The sequence below is a fragment of the Cervus canadensis genome, chromosome 32 (genome assembly GCF_019320065.1).
Source record: "Cervus canadensis isolate Bull #8, Minnesota chromosome 32, ASM1932006v1, whole genome shotgun sequence".
NCBI classification, from domain to species: domain Eukaryota; kingdom Metazoa; phylum Chordata; class Mammalia; order Artiodactyla; family Cervidae; genus Cervus; species Cervus canadensis.
Genome location: NC_057417.1, coordinates 21,391,294 through 21,409,759, shown reverse-complemented (window position 1 = coordinate 21,409,759; position 18,466 = coordinate 21,391,294). Strand labels below are relative to the sequence as shown.

General features: G+C 40.2%; 2 protein-coding genes across 5 annotated transcripts in view; one reads left to right on the top strand and one right to left on the bottom strand.

Annotated features, from left to right (window-relative positions):
• The window catches only part of LOC122433210 (28S ribosomal protein S17, mitochondrial), a 33,039-nt gene extending 24,332 nt beyond the window's left edge, over positions 1-8,707 (bottom strand). Inside the window, exons 1-2 of one of the 3 annotated variants that reach the window (XM_043455899.1) lie at positions 8,558-8,707; positions 3,089-3,174 (exon numbers count right to left, since the gene is read on the bottom strand). In XM_043455899.1, the coding sequence (XP_043311834.1) occupies positions 3,089-3,172 (84 nt within the window). In that variant the 5' untranslated portion in view covers positions 3,173-3,174; positions 8,558-8,707. Of the gene's footprint in view, positions 1-3,088; positions 3,175-4,828; positions 5,455-8,557 lie in introns of those variants that run through there. The other 2 variants (XM_043455895.1, XM_043455896.1) reach the window with 2 other exon arrangements.
• SEPTIN14 (septin 14) overlaps positions 1-18,466 on the top strand; it is a 41,154-nt gene that overhangs the window by 432 nt on the left and 22,256 nt on the right. Inside the window, exons 1-2 of one of the 2 annotated variants that reach the window (XM_043455905.1) lie at positions 14,450-14,499; positions 15,699-15,767. In XM_043455905.1, coding sequence (XP_043311840.1) covers positions 15,714-15,767 — 54 coding nt within the window. In that variant the 5' untranslated portion in view covers positions 14,450-14,499; positions 15,699-15,713. Of the gene's footprint in view, positions 1-14,449; positions 14,500-15,698; positions 15,768-18,466 lie in introns of those variants that run through there. The other variant, XM_043455904.1, reaches the window with a different exon arrangement.

The window sequence follows — 18,466 nt, the reverse complement described above, 5'->3', positions numbered from 1 at the left end:
GCTGAGCTGGGCACATGTTGAGAGGTGTGAATAAGAAAGTTTTATTTTCAAACTCAGTATTTCTAGCTCCTTTATATTTTTTTGACATTTTAAAAAATTGAAATACTGTTGATGTACAATATTGTGTAAGTTACAGGTGTACAATGTAGTGATTCATGAATTTTAAAGGTTATACTCCATTTATAGTTATTATAAAATATTGGTTATATTCCCTGTGTTGTAGATTCTTGTAGCTTATTTTATACATAATAGTTTGTACCTCTTAATCCCCTATTTCTTGTATTGCTCCTCCCCCATTCTCTCTCCCCAGTGGTTCTTACTAGTTTTCTCTCTATATCTACAAGTCAGCTTCTTTTCTGTTTTATTCACTAGTTTGTTGTATTTTTCAGATTTCACATAAAAGTGATATCATACAGTATTTGTTTTCTCTGACTTATATCACTTAGCATAAGGCCCTCCGAGTTCATCCATATTGCTGCAAATAGCATAATTTCATTCTTTTTTTTATGACTGAGGAGTAATTTCATTGTATACATACATCACATCCTTATCCTTTCATCTCTTCATGGACACGGAGGTTGCTTCCATGTCCTGGCAATTGTAAATAATGTCTCTTTGAACACTGGGGTTTATGTTTCTTTCTGAATTAGTGTTTTAGTTTTTTTTTTGCGGGGGGGTATATACCCAGGAGTAGAACTGCTGGGTCATGTGATAGTTGTACTCTTAGTTTTTTGAGAAACCTCCATACTGTTTACCATAGTGGCTTCACCAATTTACATTGCCACGAATAGCGTATGAGGGTTCTCTTTTCTCTACATCCTCGCCAAAATTTGTTATTTCTGTTCTTTTTGATGATGACAGCCATTCTGACAGGTGTGAGGAGACAGCGCACTGTGGTTTCGATTTGCATTTCCCTGATGATTAAAGATGTTGAGCATATTTTCATGTCTGCTTCCTTTATATGTAACAGTTCTTTATTTAGTTTACCTTTTCCTCTCACATTTTACTTTAACCAGCCAGAAGCTGACAGCTGGCACTTTCAATCTTCTACCTGAAAATCTCCTTAAATATATCATTGAGTCCATTAAGTATAGTCCCTATTTTTCTTGTTACTGAAGGTGACACTGTTAACCAAAATTCCTTCTTCAAGTGTCCCCTTTCTTCAGCTCATGACAAGATTTTCCTTATTATCCTTTAAGTCCTGTGAAAGGTCCTTTAGGGCCCCACTAACTCTCCTGGATGCCCTTTATGGTTCCAAAAATAATCTTTTCCTTTCTGTCTTCTGCCCTTTGCTCAGCTGGCGCGCTCTCTCTCCCTCTCTCTCTCCTGTCTGTCTCTCTCTCATCAATCTCTTCTTTTATGGCTTCTGGATTCTCAGTTGTAAGTTATAAAGGAATTCTCCCATTTTTTTCTTGTGTAACTTCTGTGGCTTAGTTTTTCACAAAAATTAAATCAAAAATATTTAAATTTAAATATTTGATCAATTTGAAGATAGTTCTAATGTAAAGTATGAGGTATGGATTCAACTTCATCTTTTTCCACATGGCTCCACAGAAATATCATCGATTATTGAGTAAACCATCTTTTCACCACTGATTTGAGATGTGACGTTTATCATATGCAAAATTCCTATTTGTTCAACAAATATTTATTCAGTGCTTCCTATGCGCCACCTATAGGGCTTGAGATATACTAGTGAACAAGAGAGACTAAAATTCTCTTCCTTTATGAAACTTCAGTAGGGGAAAGTAGACAATAAGGATGATGACTGGGTAAATTATATGTTATTAAAAGACGCCTGTTCTTTGGAAGAAAAGCTATGACAAACCTAGACACCGTACTAAAAAGCAGAGACATCACTTCACTGACACAGGTCCACAGAATCAAAGCTATGGTTTTTCCAATAGTCATGTACAGATGTGAGAGTTGGACCATAAAGAAGCGCTGAAGAACTGATGCCTTCTAACTGTGGTGTTTGAGAAGACTTTCCTGAGAGTCCCTTGGACAGCAAGGAGATCAAATCAGTCAATCCTAAAGGAAATCAGTTCTGAATATTCACTGGAAGGACTGCTGAAGGATGCTGAAGCTGGCTTAATTTGTCACATTAATTTGTGGCAGCAGAGGTCCTCAGGTATATTAATTTCATTACCTCCAAGTGGTCAGTGACATGGGCATCATTCATTGTTTGAAGACTGAATGGCAAGTGTTTAAATTCTAGTGAGCTGTTTAAGGGAAGGGTGATTTAAAGAATCTGCCTGCCAATACAGAAAATGCAGGAGATGTGGGTTTGATCTCTGGGTCGCAAAGATCCCCTGGAGTAGGAAATGGCAACCCACTCCAGTATTCTTGCCTGGAAAATTCCATGGACAGAGGAGCCTGGTGGGCTACAGTCCACGGGGTCACAAAGAGTTAGACACAACTGAGCACACACACATGCACTATTAACAGATAGTCTATGGCTTCTTGTGGCTTCTTGTGTTGCCTTTACAACATCCAGCAGAGACATGACTCTACGAGCTGATAAAAATGCTGAAGGAGAGAAGAGCTATAAAGAGGTATGGAAGGTGAGTGGGAAACACCACATACAGATATGTCACATCTGTCACAAGAATCTCAAAGGCTCTGGACTTCGGGGGCTTAGTTCTGAGAATTAAAAAATAAAAGTACCTACCTTCTGCGAACCACCATGGCATTTCAGAGGAGAGGAAAACAACTTACCTGGGGCTTCCCTGGTGGCTCTGTGGTAAAGAACCTGCTTGCCAACGCTGGAGACATGGGTTTGATTCCTGATCTGGGAAGATCCCACATGCCTCAGAGCAATTAAGTCTGTGCACCACAACTATTGAGTCTGTGCTCTAGAGCCTGGGAGTTGCAACTATGGAGCCCATGTTCCCTAGAGCCCCTGCTCTGCGACAAGAGAAGCCATTGCAATGAGCAGCCTCCACACCACAACTAGAGAGTAGCTCCCACTTGCCACAACTGGAGAAGAGCCCCCACAGCAACAAAGACCTAACACAGCCAAAAAAAAAAAACCCCAAAAAATAAGAAATAAAATTATTAAAAAAAACAAAAACAAAACTGAACTTACCTGAGACATGACTGTCTGTGATCCAACATTCATTTCCTTCTCTGTGTTTCCTTCCTGGGAAAATATGGCATCCTGAGAGGGCATTCCTGTGAAAAGAAGAGAAGAACCTTGTCAAGGAATGATATTAAGGCTGCACCTAAATTGTGCACCTTTTGTCTTGTAGCAGGATGGCAGACGGTTTAGAGAAGCCCTCTTAAGACATAAGCCTAAAGGCTGGGTGACGTAACTGTGACATTCTTGTTCCTCTATTACACTGAGGAATTTAAAGTATGGCTGTCTCTCTTCTGTGGTACAACTCCATTTATTGTGACATATGGGAAGCTCAGGGGTGCTCACTGGTTTTTAGCACTAGCTACTCACTTGGGGGGATTTTAAAAAGATGCCAGTGCTCAGCCCCTCTTGCCTGAGATTTGGATTTAACAATCTCAGGTGAGCCTGGGCAACAGCATTTTAAATTCTGAAGTCTCCAAATGATTTCAAGTGGCAGATGAGACCACTGAGATGATGTGATGCAGAGAACATATGTTGAGGAGTTATTCTTACTCTTTAGGGGAATAAACTCATCCCTAAACTCAAAGTCCAGGCATCTCCTCTACTCTCTTTAAGATGATCCTTCTACTCCACTCCTAGGCATATACCATGAGGAAACAAATATTGAAAAAGACATGTACATGTACAATGAACATGTACCCCAATGTTCATTGCAGCACTGTTTACAATAGCTAGAACATGGAAGCAACCTAGCTGTCCATCGACAGATGAATGGATAAAAAAGTATATGTGGTGCATATACAAATGGAATATTACTCAGCCATAAAAAGGAATGCCTTTGAGCCAGTTCTAATGAGGTGGATGAACCTAGAGCCTATTATACAGAGTGAAGTAAGTCAGAAAGAGAAAGATAAATATCGTATACCAACACATATATATGGAATCTAGAAAGATGGTACTGATGCATTTCTTTGCAAGGTAGCAGTGGAGAAACAGACATACAGAACAGATTTGTGGACATGGGGAGAGAGGAGGAGAGGGTAAGATGTATGGAGAGAGTACCATGGAAACTTACACTACCATAGTAAAATAGATAGCCAATGGGAATTTGCTGTATAGCTCAGGAAACTCAAACAGACGCTCTGTATCAACCTAGAGGGGTGGGATGGGGAGGGGATGGGAGGGAGGTCCAAGAGGGAAGGGACATCTATGGCTGATTCATGTTGATGTCTGACAGAAAACAACAAAATTCTGTAAAGCAATTATCCTTCAATTAAAAAATAAATTAATTTTAAAAAAGATTAAAAAAAAAAAGATGATCCTTCTATGGCTTCCCTGCTGGCTCATTGGTGAAGAATCCCCCTGTTAATGAAAGAGACACAGGTTCGATCCCCGATCCAGGAAGATCTCACATGCCGTGGGGCAGCTAAGCCCATGCACCACAATTACTGAGTCTGTGCTCTAGAGCCCATGAGCCACAACTACTGAAGCCTGTGCACTGTAGAGCCTCTGCTCCGCAACAACAGAAGCCACCGCAATGAGAAGCCCATGCACCGCAACTAGAGAGTAGCCCCTGCTCGCTGCAACTAGAGAAAGCCTGCACACAGCAAAGGAAGACCCAGCACAGCCAAAAATAAATAAATAAATAAAAATAAACATGACAAATGATTAAAAAGATGACCCTTCCAATACAGAAAGGAGATTTCACTCTTTTCATTCTTCAGAATGTTCACCTTCCTTTTTGAGTACCTGGATTCAGTCCTCCCCGAGGATGACTGCAGCTCTTTGCAGTCCTTCAGTTGTAATGTCACCAAAGCCTTCTCTTTGGGCACGACAGTCAGGAGACATACCAGTTCTAACAGCTTCAGCAGACCTGTCAGTCCCTGAAGGCTGATTTTCCAGTGCCTTAAAGGCAACAGCCAGTCCTAGGTATTAAAGGTGCCTGATCTCATGAGAGGGTCAGGAGCCAGTGGATACCCATGAGAGTGATTTCTGCTTCCCAGGGCAGCCACTCTCAGGATCTTGCCTTGTTCATGTAGAGCTGAGATGTGGAGGTTCCTGAAGTTGGCTATTACACTGTCGTTGTTGTTGTTTTTCACTAAAGGCATCAATCCTACATGTACATACGTCACTATGATATTTGAATCTGCCTCCCGGCAGAGATCGTGAGAGATACAATTTTGGGTTGAGCACCTGTAATGAGATGCATCAGAGTCAGCAGAAGAACTCCAGCCGTGTTGGTTCCCTAGAGACCTATGGAGTCTAAAAAGGGACAGACACACTATTCATTGATAGAGACAGAGCACCATAGGAGGTGGAATTCATTAAAACGATCCAAAGAGCAGTTTTAGAATTTCTCAAAGAGCAGAGAGATACAGAAGCAGCAACTACAACAAATTTAGCCTTAGTCCTCTCCCACCCTCTTCTTGGAACAGAAAACATGTGGTCCTTTCCCACAGAAAGACTTTCAAATAGAGTGGCTTTCTCCTCAGAAAGAAGAAAAAACCAGGCATTTCACCAGTACCAATAACAGAAAGAAATGTATTGATCTGTTAATAATCATGAGAATACATTTGTTCTCTGTTCACAAAAGTTGACCTCAAAAACTACTGATAGAAAAAAAGAATAAAACCATTTCTGAGAAGTAAGAAGAAGAAAGAAAGGAAACTGTGGTTCCAATGCAATGGCCCTGTTAGAGAAAGAAGCCACTCAAGCCAAGACATGCCAGGAATCTAACATTTTACAACCAGTTTTCACTAATAGGAAGATCTTTCAAGAATAATTTAAAAGCACTTTAAGGATCAGGTCCTTATTTTACCAAGCAAAAACTCTAAAAAGGTCCCATGGTCTGAAAAGCCAGACTAAATTTACAAGAATGTCTTGGGGTTTCAAACCCAATCACCTGAAAACCATATATTCACGACAACAAAAACTGCACTAACCATGTTAGGAAGACAGGTTTCTCCTCCTATGAACCCAAGGGAATGAGGAATATTTCAAGTATATTATACATTGTATACAAATATAGCTAGTTTGAGATTACTTTTTATGGCATCTGATGGGAATAGGGTTCCATAAAACACAGCTTTGGAAATGCTGATCTTAGAGATCTTTCTTTTTATTAACTTCATAATAAACTACCTTATTCTACTTTTATAGCAGCACAATATTACACCGTACAGATCTATCACAATACATTTAACCATAGTTAGCATTTAAGTGGTATCCATTTCTCAAATTACAAACAATATTGTAATGAACATCTTTGTACACACATCCCTATGCACCTGTGCAAGTATTTCAGCAGGACAGATCTTAGAATAGAATTTCTGAGCCACAGAGTGAACTCACTTAACATTTTACTAAGTGTAGTCATACCGCCACTCAAAATACTTCCTCAATTGTACAACCCAGGCCCTGCCCCTCTGCGTTTGCCTCAACACTTTGTTAGCACCAATACTGATATACTTTCCCAGTCTAAAGGGTGAAAAGTATCTTTGTCTTCATTTGCATTCTATAGTTACTTATGAGGTTAAGCACTTTTTTTGTTTATTAGTTACCTGTATTTCGTCTATAAATTGCCTGTGCATATTCTTTGTTCACCTTTTTTTTAAAGTTAAGATTTTCACCTTTATTATTATTATTTATTTGGCTGTGCTGCATCTTAGTTGCAGCATGTGGGGTCTTTAGCTGTGGCATGTGGGATCTAATTCCCTGATCAGGGGCTGAACTAGGGCCCCCTGCATTGGGATAGCAGACTCAGCCACTGGATCACCAGAGAAGTCCGACACTTTTCTTTTTTCAACAAGTATCTTTACATATTATGGATACTTTCTCTAACACATGTTTCAAGTATTTTATGTCTCTAATTTTAGGCACTTTGCTCTTTTCAAATACAGCAAATATTTTTCAAAATATTTGGCACATGGGCTTTTCTGATGTAATTTTGATATAATTTAATTAATGCATTTTCCCCAGAGGGTTTTCGGTCCTGTCCTGGCAGTTTGGTACGCCTATAACATAAAGTGCAAGGACAGAAGGCAAAGCAGTATGCAATATTAAGGTCATAAAGGGCTTTGTCGTTGTTGTTCAGTCACTCAATCATGGCCAACTCTGCAACCCCATGGACTGTCGCATGCCAGGTTTCCCTGTCCTTCACCAACTCCCGGAGTTTGCTCAAACTCAAGTCCATCAAATTGGGGATGCCATCTAACCATTCTGTCCTCTACAGTCTCCTTCTCCTCCTGCCTTCAATCTTTCCCAGCATCAGGGTATTTTCCAATGAGTTGGCTCTTTGTATCAGGTGGCCAAAATATTGCAGCTTCAGCATCAGTCCTTCCAATGAATATTCAGGGTTGATATCCTTTAGGATTGACTGGTTGGATCTCCTTGCATTCCAAGGGACTCTCAAGAGTCTTCCCCAACACCACAGTTCAAAAGCATCAATTCTTCAGCGCTCAGCTTTCTTTATAGTCCACCTCTCACATCCATACATGACTACTGGAAAACCATAGCTTTGACTACACCGACCTTAGTTGGCAAAGTAATGTTTCTGCTTTTTAATACGCTGTATAGGTTTGTCATAGTTTTTCTTCCAAGGAGCAAGCAAAATCACTGCAGATGGTGATTGCAGCCATAAATTTAAAATATGCTTGCCCCTTGGAAGAAAAGGGCTTTGACGTCACTGCTAAGAAACTAAAACATTATCCTGATGGCATCAGGGAGGTATACAAAAGTTTTCAGCAACAGAGTGACTTTCAATATTCTCCATTTAATAAGAGCACCTACTGTGCCATGATCAATTCTGTCTCTTAGAAAATGGTAATTTTTGTACCTTTAATATTTCCCACAATTCAAAGTAAGTAAAAGAAACAGAAAACTCATTAAATCAAAAGACACAATTATGGGGATCTGCTCTGCCACATATTAAAACTTATTTTATATTAAAACAAAATGGTATCAGTGCAGAAACTGTGAGAGCAGTGTAACAGGCTAGAAACAGATGTGAGTACACAAACGTCTGTAGAATAGATGATAAGTGTCATTTCAATTCAGTGGGAAAGAGATGATGGCAAGACCACCGGGGAAAAAGGCATTTTTCTATCTTACAGGTTATCACAAAATTAATATCCAATAGGTTAAAATGTAAAAAAAAAAAACCAAAAAAAACCCTATTTTAAAAATCCTTTAAAGGTATTAGACGAAAATAAAGGTGAATCTTTTAATACTCTTGCGATGGGAAAAACTTTCCAAAAATGATACCCACCCACGCCTATACAAAAATAAATTGCAGAAAATATTAGAGGAAAATAGGTTTGTAATCTTGGGAATGGGGAGGCCTCCCCATGAGAGGGGAACAGAGGATCCGAGAAGCCGGAGGGCGCCGCTTCGGGGGCTCGGAGTCGAGGGCTCCGCGCCCCGTGACCCCCGCCCGCCCAGCCCCCTCGCCCGCCTCCCGCCCGCGGGCGCCGCACTCACCCGCCTGCACAAAGGGCGCCGCGGGCGGCTCCGCCCCCTGACGCCGCAGCCGCCGCCGCCCGTCCGGACCGAGGCGGGAGAAGGTGATGAGGGCCCTGATGCCTGAGCCAATGACGCCCAGTGACGGGGCCCCTGGGGCTGGACCAGCCGCCGGGGCCAGCCAGGCTCTGACGAAAGCCTCCCAGCAATGGCGGCCGCGCCGCTCTGGCTCCGGCTCGGCGATACGCATGCGCCGGCGGTGCCGGGGCCCGACCTCTTCCCACAGGCCGGGCTGGGAACTCCCACCCGCTTCCCGCGGTCGGCCGCTCACCAGGGCCGCGGTGACCACCGGTCCCCGGCCCCCGCTCCCGGCCTCGCAGAACTGCTTCTTCAGAGAGGACCCAGGACCCTCCCAGAACCCTTGACGATCAGAAGCTCCAGCGGGGGGCGCCGCGCGGTGCCTAGGTGACCACACAAGTCGTCGCTCTCCTCAGTCCTGAAATACCACCCCTTCCCCAATTTTATATCGACGAAACTAAAGATATAGTAATAACGATTGAATGTATAATACAAGTATACTGATGAGAACAATGGAATTCTTTTAGCGGAGATAAAATTGGAATTCACCAAAATCGATTGCAAATGCTTATCTGTTAATGCAGGAATTCAATGAGGAAGGGAGAGACTTTTCAACAGTGCTGGGAAAACTGGATGTGCACTTGCAAAAGAATAAAATTGGACCTTAGACTTAACAGCACATACATAAATTAATTCAGAACGGATCAAAAAACCTAAATGTGAGAGGTAAAATGATAAAACTCTTAGAAGAAAACATAGGAGTGAAAAGCTTCATGACATTCTTTTGGCAGTTATTAGTATTTATTGTAGATGGCATCGAAAGCACAGGCAACAAAAGAGGAAAAAAATGGATAAATTGGACTTCAATATTTAACACTTCTGTCCATCAAAGAACAATAATAATAGAGTGAAAAGACAATCCACAAAATATTTGCAAATCATATATCTGATAAGGGATTAAGGTCCAGAATGAATAAAAAATTCCTGTAAGTTAACAACAAATAAACAGGCATCCAGATTTTAAAATGAGCAAAGGGGTACTTCCCTGGTGGTCCAGTGGCTCAGATTCCATGCTCCCATTGCAGGGAGCCTGGGTTTGACTGGTGGTCCAGGGAACTGGATCCCACATGCTACAGCTAAAGATTCACCATGCCCCAACTGAGATCTGACACAGCCAAATAAATAAAAATGAATATTAAAAAAATTAGGCAAAGTAATTTAATAGGGATTTCTTCAAGCAAGGTCTACAAATGACCAATAAGCACATGACAAGATGTTCAGTATCACTCATCATTAAGGAAATGCAAGTTAAACTGCAGTGAGGTACCAAGTCACAGACACTAGGATGACTACTATTCAAAAAACAGAGTACAAGTGTTGGCAATGATGTGGAGTAATTGGAACTCCTGTGTGTTACTGATGGGAATGTAAAATGGTACAGTTGCTGTGGAAAACAGTTTGGCGATTTTTCAAAACATTAAACATAGCCTTACAACATGACTCAGCAATTCCATTTTGGGGTAGATAACCAAAAGTATTGAAAGCAGGATCTCAAAAGAGCTATTTGCATCTCCATGTTTGTTGCAGTATTATTCACAATAGCCAAGAAGTGAAAGAAATACAGTGTTCATTCACAGATGAATGAATTCGCAAAACGTGGTATTTATACGTGTACTATGGAATATCATTCAACCTTAAAAAGGAAGGAAATTCTGAAACATACTACAACATGGATTAATACCTTGAAGACATTATTCAAAGTAAGATAATTCAGTCACAAAAGGACAAATACTATTTGATTCCACTTATAAGTGATACCTAGTTAGACACTGACAGAAATTACAATTGTTGCCAGGGGCAGGAAGTGGGGTGGAGGTGGCTGGTTACTGTTTAATGAGTACAAACTGTCAACTTGAGAATATGAAAGGAGTTCTGGAGATGGAGGAAGCTGATGGTTGCACAGAAATGTGAATTACTGAATGCTACTGAACTTAAAATGGTAAATTTTATATTATGTATTTTTAATACCATAAAATGAGAAAAAAAACAGCTGGATCCTTGTATCTGTTTCTACCTTGAATCTTCTGAAATATGTTGTTTTGGTTGATGTTTCTGAAGAAAATCTGGCTTCATATAGATACTTAGTTGGAAAAAAAGAATCCTTTAATAAGTCTTCTCACATAATTGTGACTATTTTTCTTTGATACTCTACCAAAACTCGATGAGATTAGTTGCAATGTAGAATCTGAAACCATATTCATACACTTTTTGTTTCTACATAAAAATCTGTTGAAAAAGTAGAATTGTTAGTTGCTCAGTCGTGTCCAACTCTATGTGACTCTATACTGCAGCCTGCCAGGCCCCATTGTCCATGGGATTTCCCAGGCAAGAATACTGGAGTGGGTAGGCCATTCACTTCTCCAGGGGATCATTTCAACCCAGGGATCAAACCCAGGTCTGATGCATCGCAGGCAGATTCTTTACAGTCTGAGTCACCAAAATCTATTTGTCTGTCTCATTCTCCAAATGGATCTTGAACTCATGTGTGACTTTGTAATGTCACACATTGGCTATTTGGAAAATAGCTATTTACTGAGTTACCTTACTCAGTAGGTCCTAGCTGGGTATGATTTTATCCTCCAGGAAATTTTTGGCAATGTTTAGAGATTTGGTTGTCAAACTCTGGGACTGCTGCTGACATCTACTGGATAGAAGCTAGAGATACCGTGAAACATTTTACAGTGCACAACAAAGGATTATAGAGGTCCAAATGTCTACAGTGCTGAGGTTGGAAAACCCTAGTTTATTTAGGGCTGACATATTTCACTATAAAGTATAAAAACATATATTTGTTAATGTCACCACTAATCTTTTTGGGAAAATTTGTTAAGTATTTGGAAGCTGTCAAGATGGTAGACACAAGTTCTCCAAAAACTTAAAGCTCAAATGTTACCATTTACAACATGTATTTTCAGTTCTTTTCCTTTCTGTTAGAAAGCACACTTCATTTATTTTCAAGAACCTGTCTTAGAAATAACCAAGCCTAAAAAACTAGTATGTGTCAGTTGTTTTTACAGTTGAAATTGACATTCCATAAAATAAGGAGTTACTATTTCTCATAGCCACATAACTTGTTTTACCCAAGAATGCCATCACACATGGTATAAATGTTTTATGGATACTCACTACCTTGATTGAGCTTCCCTGGTGACTCAGTCATTAAAGAATCTCCCTGCAATGCATGAGACCCGAGTTCGATCCCTGGGTCAGGAAGATCCGTTGGAGAAGGAAATGGCAACCCACTCCAGTATTCTTGCCTGGAAAATCCCATGGACAAAGGAGCCAGGTGGGTTACAGTCCATGGGGTAGCAAGAGTTGGACATAACTGAGTGACTAAACCACCACCACTTCTACCTTGATTAAAGTAGCAGCAGATTTATCTACTGTTGCTTTAGAACCATCAATGCAAATGCTGACACAGTGGAAAAAGCAAATTAACCTTAGTATTATTAGAAAAAAGTTGACCTTATGGGCCCCCTGAAAAAGAGTCAGCGTCCTCAGGGGCCCAGGGACTATACCTTGTAAACTTCAGCTCTAGATTTATGTGAGAGAAGTAAACCCCTGCTTGTTTAAGGTACCATTAATTGGGTTTTAAAAAACAAGTTAACTTGTACTTCTGGTTTTCAATTTTTCTTCTGCAGACTTGCCAGAGTCGGCAGTAACACAGAGATATTCTTATTTTTAAAAAATCCTCTCTTTCTTCCAGAGTTATTGAGATATAATTGAAAATGATAAAACTTTAAATATAGATAAAATTGAAAATATAGATAGAAATTGTATATATCTAAGGTGTATGATGTGGTGTTTTGATACACACACACACACACACACACACACAGCTAAAATATCCATCACCTCACGTAGTTACCGTTTTTGTGTGTGTGTGTGTGTCTTGGGGGGAGAAGAACACTTAAGACCTAGTCTTTGAGCAAATTTCAAGTATACAATACAGTATCATTAATTATACTCACCATGCTGTACATTAGATCTCTAGAATTTTTTCATTTCCTTCCTTTTTTGCCATTTCCTTCTCCAGGGGATCTTCCTGACCCAGGGATTGAACCTGGGTCTCATGCATTGCAGGTGGTATCCTACATTGCAGGGGGATTCTTTACTGACTGTAACATGGGAATCTTAAATTTATACTGCTTGACTTCAAATTCTGAGATACAATGGCACCCCACTCCAGTACTCTTGCCTGGAAAATCCCATGGATGGAGGAGCCTGGTAGGCTGTGGTCCATGGGGTCGCTAAGAGTCGGACACAACTGAGCGACTTCACTTTCACTTTCACTTTCACACCTTGGAGAAGGAAATGGCAACCCACTCCAGTGTTCTTGCCTGGAGAATCCCAGGAACGGGGGAGCCTGGTGGGCTGCTGTCTATGGGATCACACAGAGTCGGACGATAAGTATAAGAAGTTAAGAAACAATTACTTTTCCGTGGCTTAAGTGTTTACTGTTAATTAAAACCCAGAAATCACTGCGATACCCATCATTGTTGCTCTGTTAAATAATACAGAACCTTTATATATACTAGACTAGAGTAAACCATGGGCTTCCCCAGTGGCTCGGTGGTAAAGAATCTGCCTGCAATTCAGGAGCTGCAGGAGATGCAGGTTTGATCCCTGGGTCAGGAAGATCCCCTGGAGAAGGGCATGGCAACCCATGCCAAGATTCTTGCCCGGAGAATCCCATGGACAGAGGAGCCTGGCAGGCTACAGTCCACAGGGTCGCAGAGTTTTACAAGACTGAGAACACATGCACAGAGTAAACCATATCATAGAACACAGCATCATCTGTAATAGAAACCACTATTTACCATTAGGAGGAAAAAACGAGGTAAATTTATGTATTAATAAATTTATGTATTTTATGTATTGCTCAATATGTCAGCTCTGTCGCAGATGCAGGTCTGAACTGACTCTGAAGCTGGTGTTCTTTCCACTGTCCCCACTTGTGGACTTAATATTCTCTGTCTTTGCAACAATTTGGAATGAGGGAGGTAATTTATGTATTAATAATCCTCAGGATATATCAAGTGAAAAGACCATTGTACAGAGCCATTCTTTAATTCTGTTTGCTTTTCTCTTTGCTATCAGTTCAGTTCAGTTCAGTCGCTCAGTCATGTCCGACTCTTTGCGACCCCATGAACCGCAGCACGCCAGGCCTCTGTGTCCATCACCAACTCCCGGAGTTCACCCAAACCCATGTCCATTGAGTCGGTGATGCCATCCAACCATCTCATCCTCTGTCGTCCCCTTCTCCTCCTGCCCTCAATCTTTCCCAGCATCAGGGTCTTTTCCAATGAGTCAGCTCTTTGCGTCAGGTGGCCAAAGTATTGAAGTTTCAGCTTCAACATCAGTCCTTCCAATGAACACCCAGGACTGATCTCCTTTAGGATGGACTGGTTGGATCTCCTTGCAGTCCAAGGGACTCTCAAGAGTGTTCTCCAACACCACAGTTCAAAAGCATCAATTCTTATGCACTCATATTCTTTATATAGCAAAGCTTTCTTTATATAGCTCATCAGCTTTCTTTATATAGCAAAGTTTCTCTTTGCTATACCCATATATAATATTTCCTTTTAAAACATGCCTCATAGTCTCAATATCTTTGTGTTGTGCTTAAAAACAGGGTAGCATGTCCTTCTCAGGCAATGTTGCTTAGAAATAAGCACAGTGTGCTCTCCTGTACCTCTCCTCCCTCATTCCAAATTGTTGCAAAGACAGAGAATATTAAGTCCACAAGTGGGGACAGTGGAAAGAACACCAGCTTCAGAGTCAGTTCAGACCTGCGTCTGCGACAGAGCTAACATCTTGAGCAAGTAAGTCCCTTAATTTTTCTGATTCTGAATTTTCTCTTTTGGCATATGGTGATGAAAATATGTGTATCTCATATACTCTGGAGATTAAAATAAAAGCGCATACACACTCAGCACAATGCTAGGTGCATATTAAGTGCTTCATAAATGAGAACTATCATTAATTTAATTCCATGTTTATGGGAGTCATTTAGATTTTTAGAAGCTCTGCTTTCCCAGTTTTCCTTCAGTAAGTACACGCTTAACACCTCAGCCTCTGCTGCTAAGATACTCTGGAAAGTTAAGTAATTATGAGTGTCTTTCTGCTTCTTTTAGCACTTTTTAAGAGGAATGTGAGGGTGGGTAAGGTAGGGATATAGGCTTAAGAGACACAACCTAGTATGTATAAGTCGCTCAGTCATGTCCGAGTCTTTGCAACTCCATGAACTATACAGTCCATGGAATTTTCCAGGCCAGAATACTGGAATGGGTAGCCTTTTCCTTCTCCAGGGGTTCTTCCCAACCCAGTATGTATAAAATAAATGAGTATCAAGGATATATTGTACAGCACAGGGAAATATAGCCATTATTTTGTAGTGAGTTTAAATGGAGTAGAGTCTATAAAAATATTGAATCACTATTGTACACTTGAAATTATATAATATTGTAAATTAACTATGGGCTTCCCTGATAGCCCAGATAGTAAAGAATCTGCCTGCAATGTAGGAGTCCCAGGTTCAATCCCTGAGTTGGGAAGATCCCGTGGAGAAGAGAATGGCTACCCACTCCAGTATTCTTGCCTGGAGAAGCCCATGGACAGAGGAGGCTGGTGGGTTACAGTCCATGGTGACTACACTAAAAAAAAAAAGGGAGAAAGAAAAGCAAAATTCCCTATTTCCATTTCTCATGACCAGCGAGTCATTTAAAGAAGAGTGAACTGTGTCCTTTTGACTTCAAAATGGAGTTTACCTTTCTTTAGATGCTTTTTGTGTGTTTATGATTAAATGTATGAATGTATGTTACAAGTTGAATGTTATATATAATATTGTTTATTACATAGAAGCCTAACTAGAAAAATAACCATAATTTAAAACAGGTCAATAGTATGAACTGAAAGCTAAAATCTGGGATAATGTCTATATTGGATTCTCTTATTGCTATAAATTATATTGTAGGAATGTAGCCTTTTCATCTTTTTAAGGTTTTTGTTTCTTCGTTTTCAGCTCCTTCAGTCTGACATGGCAGAAGAACCAGTGTGTCCCTCCACACAAATACCCGATGATGAAGATACAGTTGAGTATATCTTTCAAAGAGAACTCTTCATTTTGTACTTCAACAAGATTGTGTATTTTCAAAATATTGATTCAGTAAACTGATATAGACCTAGCTGATAAAGGATTATCTTTATTACCTTTGGGCGTGAATTAAGCTTTATGCTGATTGGACTTAATCATTCCTCTGTCAATGGACATTTAGGTTGCTTCCATGTCCTGGCTATTGTAAATAGTGCAATGAACATTGGGGTGTCTATATCCTTTCAGATCATGTTTTTCTCTTCATAGAGGCCCAGAAATGGGATTGCCGGGTCATATGGTGTTCTGTTTTTAGCTTTTTTAAGGAGCCTCCATACTGTTTTCCATAGTAGTCATACTGATGTACATTCCCACCAGCAGTGTTGGAAGGTTCCCTTCTCTCCACACCCTCTCCAGCATTTATCGTTTGTGGATTTTTTGATGATAGTCATCCTGGCTGGCATGAGGTGATATCTCATTGTATTTTTGATTTGCATTTCTCTAATAATTAGCGCTGTTGAACATCTTTTCATGTGCCTCTTGGCCATCTGTATGTCTTCCTTGGAGAAATGTCTGTTTAGATCTATCTGTTTTTGAATTGGGTTGTTTGTTTTGATTCTGTTAAACATCACAAGCTCTTTGTAAATTTTGGAGACTAATCCATTGTCAGTCACATCATTTGCAAATATTTTCTCCCAATCTGTGAGTTGTCTTTTTGTATTGTTTATTGTTTCCTTTGCTGTGCAAAAGTCCTTGAGTTTAGGTAGGTCCCATTTATTTTTGCTTTTATTTCCCTTGTTCTGGGAGAGCAATCAAAAAAGATATTGCTGTGATTTATGTCAGAGAATGTTCTGCCTACGTTTTTCTCTAGGAGTTTTATAGTGTCCAGTCTCACATTTAAAGTCTTTAATCCCTTTTGAGCTTACTTTTGTGTGTGGTGTTAAAGAATGATAAAAATTCATTTTTTTCCATGTAGCTGTCCAGTTTTCCCTGCACCATTTATTGAAGAGACTGTCTTTCCTACATTGTGTAGTCTTGCCACTTTCGTCATAGATTGTGAAGCTGCGAAAGTCACTGAGCTGTGTCCGACTCTTTGGGACCCAGGAATTCTCCAGGCCAGAATACTGAAGTGGGTGCCCTTTCCCTTCTCCAGGGGATCTTCCCAACCCAGGGATTTAATCTAGGTCTCCCACATTGCAGGAGGATTCTTTACCAGCTGAGCCACAAGGAAAGCCCAAGAATATTGGAGTGGGTAGCCTATCCTTTCTCCAGAGGATCTTCTCAACCTAGGAATCAAACCAGGGTTTCCTGCATTGCAGGCGGATTCTTAACCAACTGAGCTATCAGGGAAGCCTTGTCACATTAATTGACCATTAATCTATGACTAGGTGCATGGTTTATTTCTGGGTTCTGATTGGAGTTAAATATCAATGATGGCTTAAATAATTGTTGTATATCTCTTGCATCTGCAGACAATTTAACATATTTATTTTATTTATTTATTTGGTTGCACTGGGTCTTAGCTGCAGAACATGGGATCTTTAGTTGCAGCATGTGGGATCTAGTTCCCCAACCAGGGATCAAACCCAGGCCCCCTGCATTGGGAGCATGTAGTCTTAGCCCCCAGGCCCCCAGGGAAGTTTTTTTTTTTTCCCCAGGGAAGTTTTGCAGATATTTTTAGTAGTGCAAAAGACTATTTCAGTTTTTTTGGGGGGGAAGGGCTCTTTTTAAAAATTTATTTTTAATTGGAGGTTAATTGCTTTATAATGTGTTGGTTTCTGCTGTACAACAGCATGAATCAGCCATAAGTATACTTATATCCCTTTCCTCAAGACTATTCTAATTTAACTCCAACGAATAAAAAATGAAAACTCAAGAACCTCCTAGTACGTGGGAGGAACAGTACTACTTTGATGCATATGCTTGTGAAACTTTAGGCACTGATAATAAATAATTTTAAAATGAAGTTATTTTAGAAAATGGCAGGGTGGCTGCTTTTTAATTACTTTACTGAGTGAGAAATTGAACCAAGTTCGATTTTAAGATGAGCCTCTCTACTAGGGAAAATATAGTACCTCAAATAAAATTTCACACTAATAGAGTAGCATGTCTGAATGAGTGAAAACTGGGTTTTAGAACTGTCTTTGGTCAAAACATCAAATAGATCCATGGGTACTGAGCTACGTTAAGTAGTGGTTGCTTATGTCTTTTTTTTTTTTTTTTTTCTTATGTCTTAATAATGGTTCTCTTGATGTTTTCCTCCAAATATGTATGTTTTTTTCTAGATCTTAGTTTAAATCAAACTAGCATATTTTTTTACACTGTCGTCATCTTGGATTGAGGTATGGTGCACAGTGCTTCTCCATATGGTGTACCAGATTGGGGTGTTGGGTGCAGTGGTCTGAACCAGGAACTCTAATCCTCTGCATTTGGCCCCCTTAGGAAGCAAAACTAGACTAAGCACAAAAGAAGAGGTTACATCTTTTTTGATCACCTAGATTCCATCTTACTTTTCCTGGGGACCCTAGTGGGCTTTGCTGGTGTCAAAACTACTTTCAGAGTCCTATCTCAGCGACTAAACCACTGGCTTATGCCCATTCCATTTTAGCTTTGGCCTCTCTGATGCATTAAATCATGGTGAGTGCTCCTTTGTTAACATGACATTAAAATAGCATTTTAGAATAGGTGGATCCCCAAGG